General features: G+C 42.9%; 1 protein-coding gene across 3 annotated transcripts in view; it reads right to left on the bottom strand.

Annotated features, from left to right (window-relative positions):
- ATP10A (ATPase phospholipid transporting 10A (putative)) overlaps nt 1–17,638 on the bottom strand; it is a 188,480-nt gene that overhangs the window by 43,157 nt on the left and 127,685 nt on the right. For all 3 annotated transcript variants that reach the window (XM_039218643.1, XM_039218644.1, XM_039218645.1), the window contains exons 3-5: nt 16,072–16,157; nt 1,048–1,154; nt 526–657 (exon numbers count right to left, since the gene is read on the bottom strand). In XM_039218643.1, the coding sequence (XP_039074574.1) occupies nt 526–657; nt 1,048–1,154; nt 16,072–16,157 (325 nt within the window). The remainder of the gene's footprint in view (nt 1–525; nt 658–1,047; nt 1,155–16,071; nt 16,158–17,638) is intronic.

Raw genomic sequence — 17,638 nt, 5'->3', positions numbered from 1 at the left:
CACATCACACCTGTCTGCTTCATGATGGAAGCAGGAGATGTGGTGAAGACCATTTACCCAGAGGTAAAGGCAGCATGGCAGGTCTGGAGGCCATCAAAGGCTGGAGAGCACCAGAGCCTGGGTATAATCTAACCGCTAACCCTTTCTCAGCACCCAAATACTATTTTTCCCCCTTCTTATGGAGTTCCCATTAGTGGCATTTGTTCATCTCCTGCTATATTATTCTGTTATCACCAGGTTACTAATGCTTCTTCTACCAGAATCATTACTATTAGTGTGATTAAACCATCCTTCCACCCAAGAAGCTATAAATTTGAAAAATAGTATCACTTTATCAAGATCATTCATCTAGACATCTCTAATCGGGCCGGTGTGGATGCAAACAGCCTTTGAGTCTAAGTGGATGAAAAATGTGTGTTTTAACTTTAGAGTGCTGCATCAGAATGAGTTGTCAGCAGCCCACCAGGCTCACCTGGAGGCTGTCCAGCAGTGCCCTCTTATTGGTGACCAGTAAAGGAGACTTACCGACCGCAGAAAACAGAGACATACAAACGAGGAGGAGGACACACCAGAGCACGTCGCAGTTCATTTGCCTCTCAAGTTGGCTGCGCTTGTAGCGGGGCCCGCTGTTGTTCAGCAGAGCCTTGGTTTCATGTCCTGCAGGGGAGCACGAGGGGCATGGTAAATCAATGCCCAATAGTGAAGTGATGGAGCTCCCTGACTGTTGGACTGAAGTACAGTGCTGCCATACAATCATACTTACAGGGTAAGCTCAGTCGAAAAAGCAGGGTATAGAATTAATCTTAAATCTGTAACCACCATGGAGAAACAATGGAAAGAAATAAGCTAAAATGCCGAGAGAGAACACTTTCGGTTAAGATACTATTAGAAATTTCACTTCTTTCTATTTTCCTGTTTTTCTAAATGTTTACAATGGATACATGCTGTTTTTATAAAAAACAAAACAAAACAAGGATCAACGTTCAAGAACATACAGTAGAGGCAGCAAGCATGGTCACAGACCACCTGTGCCATGGCCATGCCTACCTGCATAGATGACGATGCCAACAACAGCTTCTGTGTTTCTGATGGTGCACCCTCGCAACAGCAGGTTTTCTTTATATAGCCCAGCCTTTTTCCCATTGTCATGTATGCTGTCGAGGAAAAGATAGCATGCATCACATGGATGCTTCCAAGCACCTCGCGTCTCAGGGAGCACTACCTTGGGGAAGGAAGGCCTGGACACTAGGCTTGGAAGGGCCATGGGGAACTCCAAGAGTGAGTGGCTTGTCTAAGTGGATCTCTGCAAGAGCCATGAGGGAGCTGGTGCTCACTAGTAACTAGGCAGGACTCCTAAAACCCTGGTAAATAGGGGTCTTGGGAGGATCTAGCACTTAGTCTTTGACCTCAGTTCCCAGCATAGGGTGCCTAAAACTCTTATAATTTCTTTATCACTTAGGAAATTATTAGAGCACTAGAAGCATCTTTTGTTCTAATATTTGGTCTCTGATTCCAGTTTTTCCTGGCACAGGATACTAAATCACTTTTAACTTCCTGGGTGATAGGAATGTCTTTTCTTTTAACGAAGCCACTTTGGGGGGACCTCTGGATGGGTTTTAGTCACCAGAAAGACCAAGCCATGATTAGAAGCTTAAAATTTTCAACCTTACACCCCATTCTCTAAAGGGTGGAGAAGGGCTGGAAATTAAGTTAATCACTGATGATGCCTATATGATGAAGCTTCCAAAAAATCCCAACAGTTGGGGTTTGGAGAACTTCTGGTTTGGCAAACACATGGAGGTGCTGGAAGAGCGATGTGCTCAGACAGGGCATGGAAGCTCTGCACCCCTTCCCACAGACCTTGCTCTATGCATCTCTTCCATCTGGCTGTTCATCTGTATCCTTTATCATATTGTTTTGTAATGAACTGGTAAACAGTAAGGAAATTGTTTTCTGAGTTCTGTGATATGCTCTAGCAAACTAATTGAACCTGAAAAGAGGATTGTGGGAAACTGTGCTTTATAGCAGATCAGTCCTAAGTAAAGGTGACAACCTGGACTTGTAATTGGCATCTGAAGTGAGGAAGTCTTGTGGGCTTGAGCCCTTAACCTGTGGGACCTGACACTATCTCCAAGTAGTGTCAGAATTGTATTAAATTACAGGACACCCAGCTAGTGTCACAGAATTGTTTGATGTGTAGGAAAAACCCACACATCAGAATTGGTGTCAGCACTGCAGGCTTGTTTTCATCACAAGGATGGACCACAGCTTGAGAGGGCAGACCTGGGAACAGTGAGGCGGAGTTAGAAGTTGGCCAGGGAAGGCTGTTAGATGGTTTACCCACTTCTTGCTCATCATAGAGAACACTGGTCCTCATCAGTACCTTGTGTTGTCACAAATACACAAATCCTTTTCTTTAAGTTTTTATTTAAATTCCAGTTAACAACGAGTATGTTAGTTTCAGGTGTACAATATAGTGACTCAACAATTCCCTACAACACACAGTGCTCATCACAAGTGCACTCCTTAATCCTCATCACCTGTTTAGTCTATCACCCCATCCTCCTCCCCTCTGGTGACCATCAGTTTGTTCCTATAGTTATGAGTTTGGTTCTTAGTTTGCCTCTCTCTGTTTTTATTTTTTCTATCCTATGTTCATTTGTTTTGTTTCTTAAATTCCACACAAGTCAAATTATAAGTTATTTGTCTTTCTCTGACTTAATTTGATTATAATACTCTCTAGCTCCATTCATTTCATGAAATGACATATTTCATTCTTTTTTATGGATGGGTAATATTCCATTGTATATATATTCTACCCCTTCTTTATTCATTAATCAACTGACAGACATGTGGATTGTTCCCACAGTTTGGCTATTGTAGATAATGCTGAAATATCCCTTTAATTAGTATTTTTGTATTCTTTGGGTAAATGCCTAGTAGTACAATTGCTGGATTGTAGGACAGGTCTTTTTTTTAACTTTTTGAGGAATCTCCATACTATTTTCCACATTGGCTGCACCAGTTTACATTCCCACCAATACTGCAGGAATGTTCCCCTTTCCCCACATCCTCACCAACACCGGTTGTTTCTTATGTTACTGATTTTAGCCATTCTGACAGGTGTTCAGGTGATATCTCATTGTAGTCTTAATTTGTATTTCCCTGATGACTAGTGACGTTAAGCATCTTTTCATGTGTCTGTTTGCCACCTGTATGTCTTCTTTAGAAAATGGTCTCTTAATGTCTTCTACCCACTTTTTAATTGGAGTTTTTTGGGGGTGTTGTGTTTTGTAAGTTCTTATATATTTTGGACAGATATCCTTTATCAGATATGTCACTGTAAATATCTTCTCCCATTCCATAGGCTGCCTTTTAGTTTTGTTGACTGTTTCCTTTGCTGTGCAGAAGGTTATCTTGATGAAATCCCAATAGTGTATTTTTGCTTTTTTTCCCCCTTGCCTCAGGAGACATATCTAGTAAGAAGTTTCTACAGTTGATATCAAAGAGGTTAGTGCCTGTGTTCTCCACTAGGATTTTAATGGCTTCTTGTCTCACGTTTAGGTCTTGCATCCATTTTGCATTTATTTCTGTGTAAGGTATAACAAAGTGGTCCAGTTTCATTCTTCTGCATTTTGCTGTTGAATTTTCCCAACACCATTAGTTGAAGAGACTGTCTTTATCCATTGGATATTCTTTCCTGGTTTGTCAGAGATTAAGCTGCAGATTTATTTCTGGCTTCTCTATTCTGTTCCATTGATCTATGTGTCTGCTTTTGTGCCAGAGCCATACCGTCTTGATCACTACAGCTTTGTCATATGATTTGAAATCTAGAATGGTGATGCTTCCAGCTTTGCTTTTCTTTTTCAAGATTTCTTTGGCTATTTGGAATCTTTTGTGGTTCCATACAAATGTTAGGATTGTTTATTCTAGCTCTGCAAAAAATGTTGGTATTTTTACAGAGATTGCATTAAATGTGTAGATTGCTTTGGGTAGTATAGACATTTTAACAACATTTGTTCTTTCTGTACATGAGCATGGAATGTTTTTCCATTTCTTTGTGTCATCTTCAGTTTTTTGTTTTGGTTTTTTTTTTTTTTTTTTTTTTAAGTTTTATTTATTTGAGAGAGAGAGCATGAACAGGGGAAGGGCACAGAGACGGGGAGAGAGAGAATCCCAAGCAGGCTCTGCACTGTCAGTGCACAGCATGATGGAGGCCTTGGACTCACAAACTGTGAGATCATGACCTGAGGCAAAACAAGGAGTCGAACGCTTAACTGACCGAGCCACCCAGGTGCCCCAATTTTTTTAATGTTTATTTATTTATTTTGAGATATTTATATAGAGAAAGCATCTGTGAAAACACAAGCAGGAGAGGGGCAGAGAGAGTGGGAGAGAGAATCCCAAGAAGGCTCCACACTGTCAGCACAGAGTCCAAGGCACAGCTCGATCCCAAGAACCATGAGATCATCCTGAGCTGAAATCAAGAGTTGGGCACTTAACCAACTAAGCCACCTAGGTACTCCTTCAATTTCTTTTATTAGTGTTTTATAATTTTCAGTGTACAGATCTTTCACCTCTTTGGTTAGGTTTATTCTTAGGTATCTTATTGTTTTTTGTGTAATTGTAAATGGGATAGATTCCTTAACTTCTCTTTCTGTTGCTTCATTATTGGTATATAGAAATGTGAAAGATTTAGAAAAAGGAATGGTATTGGTTTCAGCAACATTTTCTATATCCTTTTTTCTTATAAAAAGCCTTATAAGAAATATTAATGTATTAAATTTGAAATGTGGTATATTCCATTTTATGAATTGGGTTTCCTTGCTGTTTGATTCAGAGAGACAGTCCAAGTTTAAGCCACTGGTTTTCAAACTTATCTTTTTGATGCGTTAAGGATGGCCTCATCATCATCCATGCTGGCCAGAATACCCCATGTTAGGATCACAGTAGGACAGACTTAGTCCTGGAGTCTGAGCAACACACAAAAGGGGAGGCCTTGGAGGTTTCTAGAACTAGAGTATGGGCCCAGCCTACACCAGGCAGTACCTTCAAAGGGGACTTCAGAAAAGCGACCTTCTCGCATCATCAGTAGATAGCCTCCCCACTCCTCCCACACATGCACAGGCCAAACTCCTCTGTGTTCTTGAAGCTCACCAAGGACACCTGCAGGTGTTTTCCCTCATACCAACTCTTAGCACATTGTCACTGACACGGGAGTAGAGTTGGTCCTAGAAGGTACAGGGACAAAGGAAGAATACAAGGTTTCTGTGGAAACTACTTCCTGCTATATCTAGGCCCTGGTCACTGGCATGAGGGGCCAGGGCTGCCATTCAATCACAGACACAATCCATGTTCTTTACAACCAAGGAAATGAATATATTTTCTGCAAAAAAGATAGGCTAAATCGTAAAGAAAATGCACACTTAGGGGGATGCATTTTCCACAAGCCTATTATTTAACTGATAGAGCACCAATGTTTCTGTAGAAGGCATGCAAAGGAACACAGTGGGGTGTTCAAACAACAGTGTGTCAATGCCCCCATTTGGCAGTTCCAGGACAGAATGAGGTTTTGCTTTAAAAAAGAGCCAAGATTGAAAACCTCGTTGTTGGATAATGCATCAAGACACCAGTATGTATAAGAAAGTACACAGAAAACACCATTCCCACCTCTGGAATGAGAGGGTACCTATGGCCACAGTTCTCTTAATAATAGCTGGACACGGACACGATTTCTGAGGGACAGCAGTAAAAAACAGTTTCAATCAAAATTCCCATCATGCTTATTCAGAGTAAGAGATGAACTCAAGAAAAATTTTATATTAAGCCTTATTTGATATGACACACTTTTTAGCAATACTGTACTTTCTTTTGTTGTTTAATTTTTTAATGTTTATTTATTTTGAAAGACAGCATGCATTCATGCATGCACAACTAGAGGAGGGACAGAGAGAGAGAGGGAATGTGAGCAGGGGAGGGACTGAGAGAGGGTGAAAAAGAGGATTCCAAGCAGGCTCAGTGCTAAAAGCACAGAGGCCAATGAGGGGCTCAATCTCACAAACCATGAAATCATGACCTGAGCTGATATCAAGAGTCAGACACTCAACTGACTGAGCCACCCAAGTGCCCCAACAACACTGTGCTTTCTAATCAGACCAAGCCAGACCAGAACTGGTTACCAGCAGGTGCACAGGCCTGTGAAAACTACAGCCACAAGGTTACGTGGTGCACAGACGTGAATGCCCTTTCCTGAGTGAATGGCCCCTGCATGAAAAGAGGGAGGAAAGCAGGCTAAACTCCATCAGTATAGCTGAAGAACAGAGGGAAGGAAGACTACAGCTCTGTCTTGGTCTTCTGAGAGGAAAAATACTCTCTGAAGGTAGAACAGGCCCACGGCCAAGGAGCTATGAGGCCTGATTCTAGGAAGACACACCCCATCATGCTGTCCTCAATACCTACCTCTTGTTATGGGTTGATGTACATTCCCTGCCCTGGAATTCATTTGTTGAAGCCCTAGTCCCCAGTATCTTGGCATGTGACCACATTTGGACACAGAATCTTTAAAAAGGTAATTAAGTTAAAATGAGATCCTATGGATGGGCTCTAAACCCATGACTGTTGTCCTTATAAAGAGAAATTTGGACACAGAGATAGACAAGCATAGATGTTAAAACCACATGAAGACTGGGAGACAGACATCTGCAAGCCAATGAGAAAAGTCCTGCTGACACTTTGGTCTCAGACTTCCAGCCTTCATATGAAATATGAAGATGATAATTTTCTGTTGTTGGGATACCTGGGTGGTTCAGGTCATGATCTCAGGGTCCTGAGATCAAGCACCATGTTGGGCTCTGTGCTGGATATGGTACCTGCTTAAGATTCTCTCTCCCTCTCCCCTCACTTGTGCATGCTTGCTTGCCCTATAAACAAACAAGCAAACAAATTATTTCTGTTGTTCAAGCCACCTGGTCTACAGTAACCCTGAGCACACTCCACATCCTTTAACATTTCATCTGAGCCTCTGAGAAAAGCTCCTCTAGTTCAAGTCTCCCAGCCTCCTGACTCATCAAACCAATCTCTTCTAAATCAAAACTGCCCAAAGTATAATGTGATGATGAGAGAACTGTTTGGTGAGAATGTCCTGTGCATTGGGAAGCACCACATGCATGTTCCTTGGGAAATGGCAGAGTTCAGCTAATCAACAACATGCCTGGCTGCTCTTTCTCAGGAGATGTCATGTCTCCCTGCCAGCACTAGCTGTTGGTAATGGGTCCTATACATCAGTGCTCATTTCTCCCACCATGTGCAGATGCTGACAGGATCAGCAATAGGTAGCAATCTATTGGTTCAAACAGAGAGGGGCAAGGTGCACTTGTTACTGGTGTACTAGCCCAGGGCCACAGGCAGTAGCATGAGAGTTCAGGGACCTTGGACAGCAGCCTGCAGCTCTCTCCCTTCCCACCCAGGTCACATCACCTCCAACACTCAGGCCCTGAGATGTCTGCTACATCTCAGATAGTGGTCCACCTTTACCTTGTCACCCTGACCAGCATCCTTGGGTATCCTTCTTGATCCCTCCTCCCTTATTTTTACACCCACTCAAATGCCATTCTGTAATTTCTTTCTCCTCACTGGGTATTTCTTGAATCCACCTCCTTCTTGCTCTCTCTGTGCCTCACTATCCTAATTTAGGGTTCCACATTTCTCTGCTTAGAGCCTGCAACACACCCCTTGCTGGCCTGGATGCCAACAGCCTTGGTCTCTCCTATCCATTTCTTACAAAGTCACCAGAGCAACCTTTCAGTGTGTGCATGTGAATACTGCATTCTCCTGGGCGCATCCTGTGTGAGCTCCTTACAACCTCATATTTGATGCATGTGGCCAGCTGGATCTGGCCCCTTTGGGGGCCCTTCCTATGCATGCTTAAGGCTCCAGCCACCTCACGCTGCACATCCTTCTACCCACATTGCCTCTCATCCCAATGCAACTCATTTGCCTGGACAAGTCTGGCCTGCTATCCTGGGCTCCCATTTTATAGCCTTTAGGAAGATTCTCTGGGTTAAGCTCTTGTAGACTGGAAACCTGTAGACAGGAAACTGTAGTATTCTTTGATGCCTCCTTCTTTTTGTCCACTTCTAAATGTGAACTCCTCAAATCTTATTCCATTCTGCACCCCAGATACCAACTCCGTGCCTGGCAAATGCTGAAGGCTGCCTTGTCCTCGGCCTCAGATTGGATCCATCCAATGGTGATGACACAGGCAAGGGAGGATGTGGAGGTTATTCCCTAGCTCCTTTTGAGGAGAGAGCATTGGGCTGGGAATGTCCCTAGACCAAAGCTATGAGACTCTCCAGGTGACTCCTTGACATGAGTCCCAGGAACCGCTGGACTTCACAGGGATGACACCTCAGCTGCTACTAACACTTGTAGTCCTACTCACTATGGCTTCTAAGGATCTTAGCAAAAAGATACCCCTCCACTTATGTGAATTTGAGTGCCAGGTCTGTTTCCTAAGGGAACTCTGAGTGACAAAGGTAGAGAGAAAAAAGTAATACACAGTTCCTTCCATGGCTGAACCCTGGGCATAATTTTCTTTAAAATAATAGTTGTTCAGGTTGTTTATCTAAGTGTATAAATAACTGAATTGTGTGTTTTGTGCCAATGTTAGATTTTCTTTTTTTTTTTATTTAAAAAAAAATTTTTTTTTAATGTTTTATTTATTTCTAGGAGAGAGAGAGAGAGAGACAGCATGAGCAGGGGAGGGTCAGAGAGAAAGGGAGTCACAGACTGAAACAGGCTCCAGGTTCTGAGCTGGCAGTCAGCACAGAGCCCGACGCGGGGCTCGAACCCATGAACCGCGAGATCATGACCTAAGCGAAAGTAGGACGCTTAACCGACTAAGCCACCCAGGCGCCCCTTTTTTTAAGAAAAAAAAATTTTTTTTAATGTTTTATTTATTTCTAGGAGAGAGAGAGCGTGAGCAGGGGAGTAGATTTTCTTGATATGTAAATATGTCAATTAAAGGTGTCGAGGTAAAATGAAAATTTTCCAGTTTTAATGAGTCCAGCTGGTGCAGTTATAGTTCATCTTAATGCCTGGTTACTGGTAGTGAGAACATCTTGGACATAAGCCCACATAAAGCTCCATTCAGACACTGGGCAGGAGGGGTGAGAGGCCATGAGAGCTCTCCTGTTAGTAATGGTCCTGATGATGAGGGAGCCAAAGGCAAGTTGAGGACAAACACAAGCTAGCAACTACCACCACTCCCACTCCATGGGATAGGTGTGACATTCCTCAGGCACTTCTAGCTGCCCAAGAACAAAAGAAAAAGAAAAACCAATGGTTAACTGATACAGATCACAATCATGTAGGACATGAGTCTCCATCAGTCCTACAAGACTGATGTCTTAGTAAATTACAAGAAAAAGGCAATCTTAGGAATCTCAGTCAGTTAAGCGTCAGACTTCGGCTCAGGTCATGATCTTGTGGTTTGTGGGTTCGAGCCTTATGTCGGGCTCTGTACTGACAGCTCAGAGCCTGAAGCCTGCTTTGGATTCTGTGTTTCCCTCTCTCTCTCTGTCCCTCTCCTCTCTCAAAAATAAACATTAAAAAAACTTTTTTAAAAAGAAAAGAAAAAGGCAATCTTATCAATAGCCTAATCTCCAGAAACCTACAGATTCAGTTTCCTGGAGGCACAGAATCAACCTCCCCTCAATAATGATGTGTGGAAATGGTACATAAAATTAAATTTCCATGGGGTGTCTGGGTGGCTCAGTCAGTTAAGTGTCCGGCTTCACCCCAGATCATGATCTCAAGGCCTGTGTCCGGCTCAGTGCTGAAGGCTCAGAGCCTGGAGCCTGCATTGGATTCTGTGTCTCCCTTTCTCTCTGCTCCTCCCTTGCTTGTGCTCTCTCTCTCTCAAAAATAAGTAAACATTTAAAAAATTTCGTTATAATGTGCAGCTCTTTGACAAATACTTGAGGCAGGCAGAGTATAACATTTCTCCAGGAACTCCCTACTGTCTTAATGTTAATGCCTTGCTAGAGGGAAAAACAACTTTTAGCTTGACAATACCTAGTCCTTTGGTATCTTAGGAGTCCTCTTTAGCATATCAAAGTCCTTTTGGAGGTCTCTCTTTTGCCTTTACCTCCTCTAACTCTGTAGTATATAACCAGTCATTCTTCAGAGCCCCAGTGCAGCTCTTTCTGCCCACAGGTCCTGTCTCAGTGCTTTAATAAAATCACCTTTCTACACCAAAGATGCTTTAAGAATTCTTTCTTGGCCTTCAGCTCCAAACCCCCACCACCCCAAAACCACATCACTGATGCTATCTCCTATAGGGTGACAATGGTAGTGGAGTGTGTCATCTGCAGAGCGGGGAGGCTCCCCCAACAAGTACGCTCAGGCTCACAATGGCAGGTTCCCAGCCCTGTGTGGTCATATAAGGCTCTGAAGCATACAGGGAGGGAGTTTAGAGCTCACTCTGTGGGAGATTCTGGGATAATAAATGGAACCTGGCTTTATAACCTGAAATGGAATTTTAAACCAGAGTGAACCAACCAACCTTTCTGCTTTATTCCTGAGGCTAAGTGAAAATGTTTGATTGACTGGTGGCTTCAAAGGTCACGCACCATTTGCCATGAAGCTGGCTGATAACAGCTGAACAGGGTGCCTAGGGCTGTTGGGGCACAGGGCCTGAGCTGGTTCCCATTCACAGGGGCCTCTCTGGGCTGCAATGCCTCAGGGCAGGGAGAGGGCAGCCCAAAGGGTAGAGAACAATCAGGATTTCATTAATACTTACAGAATTGTCTTAAACAGTGAGCACTAAAGTACACTTGAATAATGAAGCTCCTAACACTTTTTTTTTTAAACAGCTTGAGATATATTTCGCATACCATAAAATTCACCCATTTAAAGAGTAAGCTGTTGAGCGTTTTTTTCTTCTTTTTTGTATATTCAGAGCTGTACAGCTATCACTATCAGCTAATTTTAAAACATTTTCATCATCCTAAAAAGAAACCCCAGATCTACTGACAGTCACTCTCCATGCCCCTTCCACTCCCAAATCTTGACAACCACTAACGCACTTTCTGTCTCTAAATGATATGGAAAACAAAGACAAAAGAAAATATAGATAATATTAAATTTCCTTATAAACTGCAGCCCACTGACAAATATTCAAGGCAGGCAGAGTGTGACATTTCTCTAGGAACTCCCAAATGTCTTAATGTTAATGCTGTGCTAGAGGAAAAAAACAACCTTAGGTAGACAACAGGTAGGCCTCCAGGATCCTCAGGCTTCTTTTGCATATGAAAATCCTTTCGTAAACTTCCTGTCTTTACTTCTCCCAACTCCCAAATATATCATCAATTGCTCTTCACAACCCCAGTGCAGTTCCTTCTACCCCAGAGTCCTATCCCCGTGTTTTAATAAAACCACCTTTCTGCACTGAAGACATCTCAAGAATTCTTGGCAGTTGGCTCCAAACCCCAACACTTTCCACATCATAAACACATTCCTATTGAAGGCATTTCATACCAGCAGAATCACACACCATAGTTAACACCTCTTTTGAGAAGTGTTCTAATTCACCTCATGTTTCACCCAGATTCTTTCCCTCCATTCTCATGTCAGCCAGTGTTATCTCCAACATTAGGAGGAAGCCACGTTACAAAATGGAGAATAACTTACTCAGTTAATGGGCAAAGCTGGAATTCAAACTTGGTTCTTTAAGTTTTCCAAGTGCAAATGGCTAAAGTTTTTAGTTCAGACTGGATGATTCAAATATGAGTGAAACCTGCTGGTATAAATGGCAGCTGGGCTTGGGCTGATCTCTTGGGCTGTAGTGAGGCTACAGGGCAGCAATAGAGTCAAGACTGAAGGAAGCTCACCCTCAGCAGATAATGAAAGCTAGAAAACCAGCAGACTAAGGAACTGGCTGCTGGTCTGCTCCATGGACCTAAACTGCAGATCTACTATGGTAAGGTTGCATCCTTAAGGAAAGGAAAAACAAAAACCAAAAAACCCTCAATGCCACCTAGCTATATGCGTATGTGACAACATCCCTCACAACCTTGTAACATGAGACCACTTAATCAGACTACATGTTTGTGTGTTACCATAAATGGGAGACAAGGAAGTAAAAAATATATATATATAAAAAAACTATGCCACATGCCATTCAGGGTTCAGTTCTTTGCGTAGGAACCCAACTAAGTGGTGCCCGGCAGGAATAAAGTTGCTTCCTGGAAAGAAAACCCTCAGTATCATGACTTTTTGTGCAAGAATCCTGCTACACTACCACCCAAGCTAGTCCCACCCCTGAGCGTAAGGACCAGTATGGGAACTGAGGTCTTCTCTCTGCCCCAAACAGAACACAGTGGTGTGAACAGGCCCCTTCCCTGACACTTGACATAAGGTAAGCCCCCTTTTCCTCTCATTCTTCCTAGAGCACTTCAGCCTGACTGTGGGAGGGTGGCTCATGCTGGTTGCACCACAGAGTCACTAAAGGGACAAACTTTTAACACAGGGTCACCTGTGCCCTACATCTAGAGGGCGTTAGCCTGCTGAGAGAGAGGCCAGCTGCACCCAGCCCTTTCTGTGGCCAATCCAAAATGCCTGGCTTGGTGGAAATGGCAAATCATAATTAAACAACAGTCTAGTATGCAGAGGCTTGAATGTACAGTGCCTAGACTACTGGTATTTGGGAACCAGGCTCAGGGGCGAGCCTCAATGCAGGACAATTTGTTAGAAAAAGGAGAAAAAGTAAAGAGAAAGCATGGCAAAACTAGATTCATGCAACAGGAAGTTGCCCTTCTTGCATTCTTTCTCAGGAAATGTGCCAATGAGGACACTTGTGTTAGGAATATTTGCTGTAGGCATTAGCCAGAGAAGCCATGTAAGCCTGGCTGGCTGTGGGGCAGGATGACATCCATCCGGCGGCCATCTTCTAAAGAAAGAAGTGTTTGGGGGTGCTGAGTCAGCTAAGAGCAGGGTGTAGAGGCCATGCAGTGCTGGGGGTGAGCTAGGAGCTATGTGATGTTACCCTTCATTGATTAACAACTTCCCATACTTGAAAGTTACCATGCCCCTATGGAGATCTCCACCAGCCTGGCTTTTTGTTATCTTCTCTTTTCCTACTAAGAGTCCATCCCTTTTCTTTGAGGCTTTCATCTCTGGCCCTATTCTTGCCTTTTAAGCCACGTTTCTAGAAGGAGGGGTGTAAAAATATAATTCCTCGTCTGCCTCCTGCAATCTGGACTCTGCCCCTCTGGGTCTACACTCCAGTGGTGTAGCCCTCCCATTTCTTAGGCTGCCTGTGGAGTCTAGCATGCAGATTTTCTCCTGAATGTCCCTGTTATGCCTCCACCATTGTGCCATCCTTGGAACTACACCCCTATCACATCCAAGGACACCTGCTCCTGACTGTGGGGTTATTCTGTCTTTATTCCTTTCCTTTTTTTTCCTAGCCCTCTGTCCCATGTTCCTGGGACCCTTCCCTGAGTTCATACACGACCTCTAGGTGGAAGGTCTTCAAACCTGTATCTTTAGCTCCTCCTCTCCTGAAGCCCTGGTCCACTTTTTTTTCCATCAAAATATGTCACTGCACCTGATGCACTTTCCAGACCCTCAAACTCAGGAAATCTCAAAAACCTCATTTTCCTTTCTTCTATGGCTTCTCCTAATAAACACACTGAAGACAAATTTCCCTTCCCTGGACATATTTGTGTTTTTGCCTAAATCCCTCTTCTGACTCTTTTATCTCCCTGCTCTAAAGTATCATCTGTAATAGTAATATCAGCAACATCCACAATAGTTGCAAATGTTTATTAAGCACACTTCTGAAAGCTTGGTGTGTATTAGATTGACTAAAACTTTGCACCAAGGACTTGAGGAGATTCCTCTGATCCTTCCTATTACACAGATGAATAAAGTTAAGCAGATTGCCCAAGGTTATCCAGCTAGAAAGTGTGGGCTCCAGAGCCTGTCAGCCTTAGCACTAAGCTGGACGTGTTTAATAGCCCTGTGACAGGGACACATGGGTGGCTTAGTTGGTTAAGTGTCTGATTCTTCGTTTCAGTTTAGTTTGTGATCTTGCAGTTTGTGGGATCGAGCCCCATGTAGGGCTCTGCGTTGATAGTGCAGAGCCTGCTTGGAATTCTCTCTCTTCCTCTCTCTCTGCCCCTTTCCCACTCATGCTCTCTCTTTCTCTCAAAATAAACATTTTGTTTCTTTGCTTGCTTGTCTTACATAGCCCTATAACAAAGGTAGTTCCTGGAAGGCAGGACTAAGAGCTGCTGACTTAGGGTTGAATCCATTTCAGTGTTAATCTAACTCAAGAGCTGGCAACAAAATTGTGAACAGTCATCAGAGTGCAAGAACACTGCATCTTTCAGGGGTGCTGGAAGAACCCCACAGAGAAGACAGACTTACAAGATGGTCTTTGATGAAGGAGGTCTACCCTTCCTCTTTGGTAGAGTTGGCTCCCCAAAATTTCCCATGAACGACTATGCATAGAATATTCTCCCTAGAGGATGTCCTCACTACGCTTCAAGATGGTTATTTTAGAGTCTTTGGAAACCCAGCATCTGCTCCATTCAGCTGATGTGGTCCTGGAGACTCACAGTAGTGCTAAGAATGGTGCCATATACAAAGTTCTGGGGACAATGGGATAATGGGCCTATGGCCACAGAGGCTGGAAAAGCCCACAGCAGACCAATTATAAATGAGTAGTTGAGTAGTCTCCCCCTAAATTTTACATATCACATTTTTACATTTTTCTTAACTTTTATCCTCTTACTTGGTTCTTTTAAGGGATGATCTAACATTTTCCAAGTTCTGACTTCAGAAATGGATCAACAATTTCAGAGGGTGACTGCGCCATCTCTTGGCAGCATACACATTTTACCCTATTAGATACTTTTCATTCACTGATCACCTGGCAGCATGATGGAAAGTCTCCTGTGTGGTGGGCATAGGCAACAATGCTGGATGTGCCAGTGAACGTGAAGATTCAGCCATACACTGAAAGGTCATGAAAATGAAGCTCACTTCCATAAAAGAGAGCACCTCACCTCACCCCCACATGTCTGTGGGGGCCACTCTGTGCTTAGACTACTAAGCAGTAGACTGACCAGTCACCCCACACCTCAAGCAGGAAAGCTGGAAGATGGCAGAGAAAAGGCACCAAGTCCTTCACACAAAAGGACTAAGCTTAAGAGAGCAGACTAAGGCCCAAAAGGTCAAACATGAAGTCCTCAGGTTCTTGCTCACATATTTAATTCGTTCTCTGTAAGGCTGCCCCCAGTGCTCTAGCACCCAACTTAGCAACTCCATGCTGACACTCCCTTTTCTCTCCCATTTTATTTTTCCCCAAGCCAACCAACTACACACACACACACACACACACACACACACACACACACACACACTTATTATTTTTGAAGTTTCCAAATGAACATGAAAGTAGAGATTAGCATATACTTTCCATGTACCCATTGCCCAACTTTAGCAAGAGCCAACACATTTATCTACCTTTTTTGCCTTTCCATTTTGGAGCAAGGGATAGAACTATTTGACACACTATATACTATACTTATTTTTTGTTTGCTGATGGTCTCCCTTTTCCCATAACTAGAATGAAATAAATATGAAGGCAGGTCACTGCATTACTCTTAGAGTCTTCAATGGGGTCTATCACACAGCAGATGCTCAATACTGAGTATCTAAGTGAAAGAATGAATGAGTTTCTACCTAGGATCTCTCATGCGGCCCCTGTGCTTGCATTTAATGGGGCTATGTGTAGTCAACCATACTTCCCTTGTTCCCCTCACCTTTCCAGGGCCAACCAGAGGAAGCAAAAGCAGTAACTAGTCATCACAGGTAACGTGGCTAAGTTTCTACTGCAGACAAGATCTTGCAAACAAGTCCCATAAGCAACCAAGGGGCTCAAGTATGGGCAACATTCCTAAAAGGCTACAAAGGTGGCAAAGAATATTAAATGCATATTTTAGAAATATATATATGTTTGTCAAACAGAAGAGCAAGCTCAGGCATATGTACAATACTCACATGCAACCACGAAACCTAGTCAGGTCGTTGTTTGGCTTCTCACACTCGATTATACTGGTGAACGTCAAAGGATTGAATTCGGAGACCTAAAATAACAGCATGCATACGTTAGAGAAATGGTTTAGACCATTCCATTCTAAAAGGCACTTGCTCTTCTGTCTCACATCCATGTGCGTCAGGGAAATTTCATGGAATGAGTCTGCCTAGTAACCTCTGGAGAATGCCAGTGTGCACACAGCACTTAGCTCATGCTTTCTCATTTTTTTCTACTGACTGATAACCATCACTGTAGAATGAACACCAGTTAGTAGAACAGTACTGGTAAGTGATCTGAAAAGATTACTACTCGAAAATAATATAGTATAGTATAGAAAATAATACTACTCGAGATAACAGCAAAGGAAGCCACTAATGATTGAAAGGGATGAATGGGTTTTTTTGAAACAGACCAGAGCCCTCCAATTTCCTATACAGATTTAGAGAAGCAAATTCCATCTGGAAATTAGGAACTTATAATAAAATGACATTTCCTCAGTGTGCACTAAAATTTTTGCACAAATATTTGATGAAAAACATCTAAATAACCAATGTGTGGGGTGCCTGGGTGGCTCAGTTGCTTGGGCATCAGACTTGAGCTCAGGTCATCAGTTTGTGAGTTTCAGCCCCACATTGAGCTCTGCGCTGACAGTTCTGAGCCTGGAGCCTGCTTCAGATTCTGTGTCTCCCTCTTTCTCTGCCCTTCCTCACTTGTGTGTGTATGCACGCATGCTCTCTCTCTCTCAAAAATAAACATTTAAAAAATACATAATCAACGTGTAAGTCCACAATTTATTATTGTTTGATGAAAACAATGATAGCTCACCATAAAGTCTCTTATTGGTAATTTTGCCACTGATAAGATGCAATAGTGCCATAAACCATACAAATAGATCGGGGTGGAAAGTGGGAAGGAAGAGGGGAGAAAGGAGGGAAATGCAAGGAATAAGTCTTTTGGATAAGTAACTGACAATAGTTAACGGGTTTTTAAAAAAATCAGCTCTCTTTCAGGCTTGTCACTCTCTTCTCTCTACCAAGTGTCACAACATGGTAAAAAATTTAACTCTTTGCTCACACAAGTAAATGATCACACAAAAAGTGCAAGTGGGTAAAAATCACAGCAACTGCATAAATACTGTTAACACACTCCATGTGATTATTACTCTACCACAACATCATCATTTCCAGCACCAAATACAGCCAAAACGGGAATTACTCAAACGTCAGTTCTTACTGTTTTCTAGTGCATTGTGTACATTAATCAGAGAATTCACTAGATAACAGTAGCTTAATTCAATAGCTGAAATTAAAATGCCATTTTAAAAGGCTCTTCTTGAAGTTTAATGAGTCATCAGCTCTGCTCTTCTTGGACTGAAATGGCCTCTGGCTCTATTTCCAGAGTGAGGCTATGTTTCAAGCTGCCTTGTGTTCATTTAAAGTCATGCAAAGTATCTTAAAGCCAGTTGGTTGCCTTTTCCAGGGCAGACATCTGCAGATACAGCATCCAGGATAGCCATGAAGGGACTGAGTT

This window comes from Hyaena hyaena, unplaced genomic scaffold, assembly GCF_003009895.1.
Source record: "Hyaena hyaena isolate Hyena2069 unplaced genomic scaffold, ASM300989v1 scaffold_771, whole genome shotgun sequence".
Taxonomy (NCBI): domain Eukaryota; kingdom Metazoa; phylum Chordata; class Mammalia; order Carnivora; family Hyaenidae; genus Hyaena; species Hyaena hyaena.
This window is presented reverse-complemented; position numbering and strand designations above follow the sequence as displayed.